This window comes from Bufo gargarizans, chromosome 3, assembly GCF_014858855.1.
Source record: "Bufo gargarizans isolate SCDJY-AF-19 chromosome 3, ASM1485885v1, whole genome shotgun sequence".
NCBI classification, from domain to species: Eukaryota; Metazoa; Chordata; class Amphibia; order Anura; family Bufonidae; genus Bufo; species Bufo gargarizans.
The window spans coordinates 542,828,503-542,836,648 of NC_058082.1; the positions used below are offsets into that span (position 1 = coordinate 542,828,503).

An 8,146-nucleotide genomic window follows, 5' to 3' on the forward strand; every position below is an offset into this window, starting at 1 on the left:
TGGGACTGTTAGGAATAATATCCTGGAATATTAAAGGTTTATCTACTCCTATTAAGAGGGACAAAATACTAAGGCATTTAAATAGAGCACATATGGGAGCACATATACATTATTATAGGAGAAATATTTGAATAAGAAAGAAATGGATACATTATGTCAGATGTGGGTGAGCTCTGCGAGGGGGATCCGTGTAACCAGGTGAAGAGGTTGTTTGATTATTTTGCTTCATTAGGTAATTGTCAAGTGACTCAAATAGAAGAACATCCAACAGGTAGAGGATTTAAAGTAGTTTTAAAGGTCGTTAATAAATCTGATTATATTTAATAGTTCTGCCCCTAATAATCCAGGTAGATAATAATTCTTCAAGTCTTTAGAGAATCGGGTTAGTTTAGACTGTTCACAATATAAGGTGTTGGCAGGAGATTTTAACTCGATATGGAATGTTAAAATGGATAGGTCACATTATAATGCCACACTTAACCAATGGACAGGTGATATATTTTATAATAAAGGAGCTGCTTTTCTAATCCTAAATAAATAAACTTGTGCACTTACTACAAATGACATAAATGTAAATAATTTCCTTATGGTGAATGTACGGTGCGAGCTGAAGATCTGAGCTTGCTCCATACAAGGCAGATGCTAGCTGTGAAATATAAGTGAACCCGGTCATAATGACAAAGATCAGAAATAACTTTCAGCCTGGTCATTTCACACCTTGAATGCAACAGTCAGTAACGTCCATGAAATCCGAATGGTTACTCAGAGAGCCATTGGGTTTTCTTTGTCTTCAGAGCCCTTGCAGCAAGATTGCTGGCTTCTATTTGGTTGCGCTGGAATATGTGCAATGTAAAAATAAAAATTGTCCCAATCTTTAGGTAATTATATGTCAGAATACAGCCTGATATAACACATCATACAATAGAGATCCATGTCTGCCACATTTCTTACTATCTTAACATTTCAATGGATTGAAACCTTAGTAAGTTCTCTCATATGCCATTTGATATATCACAATTTTTTTTAGACATTAGACACAAATTCAGCATGAATATGGCTTCTCTCCTGTGTGGGTTTTTTGATGTTTAATAAGAGTTGATTTCTCACTAAACACTTCTCACTTTGAGGACAACAAAATGGCTTATCTCTTGTTTAAGTTCTCAGATGTGTATCAAAATTTTATTTGTGACTAAAACATTTCCCACATTCAGGACATTAATATGGCTTCTCTCCTGTGCAAATTCTCAGATGTGTTTCAATAATTGATTTATGATTAAAACATTTCTCACATTCAGGACATGAATATGGCTTTTGTCCTGTGTGGTTTTTTTTTCATGGTTAATAAGAATTGATTTCTCACTAAAACAATTCCTACATTCAGTACATGAAAAGGGCTTCTCTCCTATGTCAGTTCTCAGATGTGTATCATGAGTTGATTTGTGACTAAAACATTTCCCACATTCAGGACATGAAAATGGCTTCTCTCCTGTGTGAGTTCTCTGATGTTTAATAAGACTTGATTTCTTACTAAAACACTTCCCACATTCAGGACATAAAAATGGCTTCTCTCCTGTGTGAGTTCTCAGATGTGTATCACGATTTGATTTGCCACTAAAACACTTCCCACATTCAGGACATGAAAATCCCTTCTCTCCTGTGTGAGTTGTCAGATGTATATCACAAGTTGATTTGAGACTAAAACACTTCCCACATTCAGGACATGAAAATGACTTCTGTCCTGTGTGAATTCTCTGATGTTTAATAAGATTTGATTTATCAGTAAAACATTTTTCACATTTAGGACATGAATATGGCTTCTCTCCTGTGTGAGTTCTCTGATGTTTAATAAGACTTGGTTTCTGACTAAAACACTTTCCACATTCAGGACATGAAAATGGTTTCTCTCCTGTGTGAGTTCTCTGATGATTAATAAGACTAAATTTATCACTAAAACACTTCCCACATTCAGGACATGAAAATGGTTTCTCTCCTGTGTGAGTTCTCTGATGTTTAATAAGACTTGATTTCTCACTAAAACAGTTTCCACATTCAGGACATGAAAATGGCTTCTCTCCTGTGTGAGTTCTCAGATGTGTATTACGATTTGATTTCTCACTAAAACACTTCCCACATTCAGGACATGAAAATGCCTTCTCTCCTGTGTGAATTGTCAGATGTTTCTCAAGATATGATTTGTAGCTAAAACACTTCCCACATTCAGGACATGAATATGGCTTCTCTCCTGTGTGAATTTTCGTATTAAAAGTAGTCTCATATTCTGAACATGGATATGGTCTTTCATCTTTGTGAATGTTCCTGTGCATATAAAGGTACGATTCATTTTCAAAATTTTTCCCATATTCAGAACTCACAGACATTTCACCCAGTCTATGTTCAGTGCTATTATTGACAATTTGTGATTGATTATCTTCTACTTTATAAGAAGGAGGTACAATTTGACATCTATGGAAGCCTCTTATCCAGTCTTTACCTGAAAAAAGAAATAGTGCAAAGGTGTAAGAAATATCTCAGTAACATAAAATCAACTATACTTATATCAGTGAAATCTGCTAAAGTTAGATACATTAGTTGCTAATAAAAAAAAATCTAAACACTAATTAAAGGAAATTTGTCATCAGATATTATTTAGCACATAAAACTGTTCGTAGAAAGTGCCAGTTAGGAGTCTCCAGGTGCATAGAAACTGGAGTCTTCCTCTTCTAATTAGTAGTGATGAGCGGCAGGGGCAATATTCGAATTCGCGATATTTTGCGAATATTTGGGCGAATATTCGCCATATATTCGAGAATTTGCAAATTCATGATCTCCAGGCATTATTTTCTTGATTGCGAAAATTCGCATAAAATTTGCATACAAATTTTTCGCATAAGAATTCGCATGAACTGGTATTTTCACAGAAATCGAATATTCGCAATTACGAATATATTTTGCGATATTCAAAATATTCGCGAATTCTCGAAGTGCCAATATTCGCAATTAAAATTTGCAATTCGAATATTCGTGATCAACACTACTAATTAGTAAAGTGGTTTTCTTATCAGAAAAAACATCAAAAAATTGTACAAACAATATGAGGGACACATTGAATTTTCTACACAAATTTTGTTCCATAAGACATTAGGCCAAATTTTGAGACAATTGGTCTTTTACTGAATTAATTACAGATTAGTTCGATTTTAAAAAGTGACTAAAAGGTCAATTCTTTATGCCCAAAAAACTTACTTTTACTTTACTTTATTAGATATGGGCGTACACCACCTTGCACTTGCATTAAATATATTATTACTTAGAGTGATTTCATACATTTCAGAAATCAAAGAGAGACTTAAAAATGACCGTGTTACAGATTTAGTGGATCCATTGTGCCTCCCACTGGAAAACACAGCCAGGCTAAAATCTAGGTTGAAGGCAGCTGATCTATAGAGCGAGAGCAACAAAGACATGGACTCCAAACGGAAACAGAGTTGGATCTAGACTTTTATAACCCAGAAAAACAAAGACATTGACTTAGAACTTGTTCGGACTTCTCAAGATATCTAAAACAGTCTTAGGCTACTTTTACTCTTATGTTTATTTTATTTTTTGGGTAGTGTGATCCGGCAGAGGATCTCAATACCAGAAATAGACAAAAATAAGGTGCTGATTGGGTCATTCTCAATAACTTCACACACACGCTACTGTGCATATCCCAGTCTAATTCTGTCCGTAAACGTATACCTGTCACCCAGCGCCTAAATAATAGGTCTCAAATTTATAGTCAGCTAAATCTGTGGTTATTGCTGTGGCTGGGCAAGTTATTTAGTGTCCGTCAAAGCACAGTTTTTGTTCTGGGTTGAAATACAATTACCAATTTAGCAATTCTCTAAATTAGTGGTTTATGCTGTATCAGGCCTACTTTAAATTTATCCCTAAAAGGGTATATTAGATTCAAGGTGCTAATAGGGTCATTCTCAATAACTTCACACACACGATACTGTGCATATACCAGTCTAATTCTGTCCGTAAACGTATACCTGTCACCCAGCACCTAAATAATAGCCCTCAAATTTATATTCAGCTAAATCTGTGGTTACTGCTGTGCCTGTATTAGTGTAATACAGTACCTAAATAGATAGCCAGATAGTGTTAGGTGTCTGTAAAAAAAAGGCCTGAATTTGAATTCAATACATTGGGCCAAATAATATTTTTGTTGTTGTGGTGAACGATAACAATGAGGAAAACATGTAGTAAAGGACGCAGACGCGGACATGGTCGTGGTGGTGTTAGTGGACCCTCTGGTGCTGGGAGAGGACGTGGCCGTTCTGCCACACCCACACGTCCTAGTGTACCAACTACCTCAGGTCACAGTAGCCGTCATAATTTACAGCGATATTTGGTGGGGCCCAATGCCGTTCTAAGGATGGTAAGGCCTGAGCAGGTACAGGCATTAGTCAATTAGGTGGCCAACAGTGGATCCAGCACGTTCACATTATCTCCCACCCAGTCTTCTGCAGAAAGCGCACAGATGGCGCCTGAAAACCAAGCCCATCAGTCTGTCACATCACCCCTATGCATACCAGGGAAACTGTCTGAGCCTCAAGTTATGCAGCAGTCTCTTATGCTGTTTGAAGACTCCGCTGGCAGGGTTTCCCAAGGGCAACCACCTAGCCCTTCCCCAGCGGTGGAAGACATACAATGCACTGACGCACAACCACTTATGTTTCCTGATGATGAGGACATGGGAATACCACCTCAGCATGTCTCTGATGATGACGAAACACAGGTGCCAACTGCTGCGTCTTTCTGCAGTGTGCAGACTGAACAGGAGGTCAGGGATCAAGACTGGGTGGAAGACGATGCAGGGGACGATGAGGTCCTAGACCCCACATGGAATGAAGGTCGTGCCAGTGACTTTCACAGTTCGGAGGAAGAGGCAGTGGTGAGACCGAGCCAACAGCGTAGCAAAAGAGGGAGCAGTGGGCAAAAGCAGAACACCCGCCACCAAGAGACTCCACCTGCTACTGACCGCCACCATCTGGGACCGAGCACCCCAAAGGCAGCTTCAAGGAGTTCCCTGGCATGGCACTTCTTCAAACAATGTGCTGACGACAAGACCCGAGTGGTTTGCACGCTGTGCCATCAGAACCTGAAGCGAGGCATTAACGTTCTGAACCTTAGCACAACCTGCATGCAAAGCATGAACTGAAGTGGAGTAAACACCTTAAAAACAAGGAAGTTACTCAGGCTCCCCCTGCTACCTCTTCTGCTGCTGCCGCCTCGGCCTCTTCTGCTGCTGCCGCCTCGGCCTCTTCTGCTGCTGCCGTCTCGGCCTCTTCTGCTGCTGCCGCCTCGGCCTCTTCCTTCGCCTCTGGAGGAACGTTGGCACCTGCTGCCCAGCAAACAGGGGATGTACCACCAACACCACCACCTTCGTCACCAAGCATCTCAACCATGTCACACGGCAGCGTTCAGCTCTCCACCTCACAAACATTTGAGAGAAAGCGTAAATTCCCACCTAGCCACCCTCGATCCCTGGCCCTGAATGCCAGCATTTCTAAACTACTGGCCTATGAAATGCTGTCATTTAGGCTGGTGGACACAGACAGCTTCAAACAGCTCATGTCGCTTGCTTTCCCACAGTATGTTGTTCCCAGCGGCACTACTTCTCCAAGAGAGCCGTGCCTTCCCTGCACAACCAAGTATCCGATAAAATCAAGTGTGCACTGCGCCACGCCATCTGTGGCAAGGTCCACCTAACCACAGATACGTGGACCAGAAAGCACGGCCATGGACGCTATATCTCCCTAACTGCACACAGGGTAAATGTAGTGGCGGCTGGGCCCCAGCCGGAGAGCTGTTTGGCGCACGTCCTTCCGCCGCCAAGGATCGCAGGGCAACATTCTTTGCCTCCTGTTGCCACCTCCTCCTACTCAGCTTCCTCCTCCTCTATTTCCACCTGCTCATCCAGTCAGCCACACAGCTTCACCACCAACTTCAGCACAGACCGGGGTAAACGTCAGCAGGCCATTCTAAAACTCATATGTTTGGGGGACAGGCCCCACACCGCACAGGAGTTGTGGCAGGGTATAGAACAACAGACCGACGAGTGGTTGCTGCCGGTGAGCCTCAAGCCCGGCCTGGTGGTGTGCGATAATGGGCGAAATCTAGTTGCAGCTCTGGGACTAGCCGGTTTGACGCACATCCCTTGCTTGCCGCATGTGCTGAATTTGGTGGTGCAGAAGTTCATTCACAACTACCCCGACATGTCAGAGCTGCTGCATAAAGTGCGGGCCGTCTGTTCGCGCTTCCGGCGTTCACATCCTGCCGCTGCTCGCCTGTCTGCGCTACAGCGTAACTTCGGCCTTCCCGCTCACCGCCTCATATGCGACGTGCCCACCAGGTGGATCTCCACCTTTCACATGCTGGACAGACTGTGGGAGCAGCAGCAGGCCATAGTGGAGTTTCAGCTGCAGCACGCACGGGTCAGTCGCACTGCGGAACAGCACCACTTCACCAACAATGACTGGGCCTCCATGCGAGACCTGTGTGCCCTGTTGCGCTGTTTCGAGTACTCCACCAACATGGCCAGTGGCGATGACGCCGTTATCAGCGTTACAATACCACTTCTATGTCTCCTTGAGAAAACACTTAGGGCGATAATGGAAGAGGAGGTGGCCCAGGAGGAGGAGGAAGAGGGGTCATTTTTAGCACTTTCAGGCCAGTCTCTTCGAAGTGACTCAGAGGGAGGTTTTTTGCAAAAGCAGAGGCCAGGTACAAATGTGGCCAGCCAGGGCCCACTACTGGACGACGAGGATGAGGAGGAGGTGGAGGAGGATGAGAATGAAGCATGGTCACAGCGAGGTGGTACCCAACGCAGCTCGGGCCCATCACTGGTGCGTGGCTGGGGGGAAACGCAGGACGATGACGATACGCCTCCCATAGAGGACAGCTTGTCCTTACCTCTGGGCAGCCTGGCACACATGAGCGACTACATGCTGCAGTGCCTGCGCAATGACAGCAGAGTTGCCCACATTCTAACGTGTGCGGATTACTGGGTTGCCACCCTGCTGGATCCACGGTACAAAGACAAAGTGCCCACCTTACTTCCTGCACTGGAGCGTGATAGGAAGATGCGCGAGTACAAGAGCACGTTGGTAGACGCGCTACTGATAGCATTCCCAAATGTCACAGGGGAACAAGTGGAAGGCCAAGGCAGAGGAGGAGCAAGAGGTCATCAAGGCAGCTGTGTCACGGCCAGCTCCTCTGAGGGCAGGGTTAGCATGGCAGAGATGTGGAAAAGTTTTGTCAACACGCCACATCTAACTGCACCACCACCTGATACGCAACGTGTTAGCAGGAGGCAACATTTCACTAACATGGTGGAACAGTACGTGTGCACACCCCTCCACGTACTGACTGATGGTTCGGCCCCATTCAACTTCTGGGTCTCTAAATTGTCCACGTGGCCAGAGCTAGCCTTTTATGCCTTGGAGGTGCTGGCCTGCCCGGCGGCCAGCGTTTTGTCTGAACGTGTATTCAGCACGGCAGGGGGCGTCATTACAGACAAACGCAGCCGCCTGTCTACAGCCAATGTGGACAAGCTGACGTTCATAAAAATGAACCAGGCATGGATCCCACAGGACCTGTCCATCCCTTGTGCAGATTAGACATTAACTACCTCCCCTTAACCATATATTATTGTAATCCAGGGCACTTCCTCATTCAATCCTATTTTTATTTTCATTTTACCATTATATTGCGGGGCAACCCAAAGTTGAATGAACCTCTCCTCTGTCTGGGTGCCGGGGCCTAAATTTATGACAATGGACTGTTCCAGTGTTGGGTGACGTGAAGCCTGATTCTCTGCTATGACATGAAGACTGATTCTCTGCTCACAAGAAGCCAGATTCTCTGTTACGGGACCTCTCTCCTCTGCCTGGGTGCCGGGGCCTAAATTTATGACAATGGACTGTTACAGTGGTGGGTGACGTGAAGCATGATTCTCTGCTATGACATGCAGACTGATTCTCTGCTGACATGAAGCCAGATTCTCTGTTACGGGACCTCTCTCCTTTGCCTGGGTGCCTGGGCCTAAATATCTGACAATGGACTGTTCCAGTGTTGGGTGACGTGAAGCATGATTCTC

At 44.1% G+C, this 8,146-nt stretch overlaps 1 protein-coding gene across 1 annotated transcript; it reads right to left on the minus strand.

Annotated features, from left to right (window-relative positions):
• Nucleotides 1–1,736: 1,736 nt before the first annotated feature.
• Nucleotides 1,737–2,213, minus strand: LOC122930424 (gastrula zinc finger protein XlCGF71.1-like; the record flags this gene model as incomplete). Its single annotated transcript, XM_044283808.1, has 1 exon — nucleotides 1,737–2,213. A coding segment is annotated over one exon (477 nt), but the record flags the coding sequence as incomplete, so codon positions are not given.
• Between the last annotated feature and the right edge of the window lie 5,933 nt (nucleotides 2,214–8,146).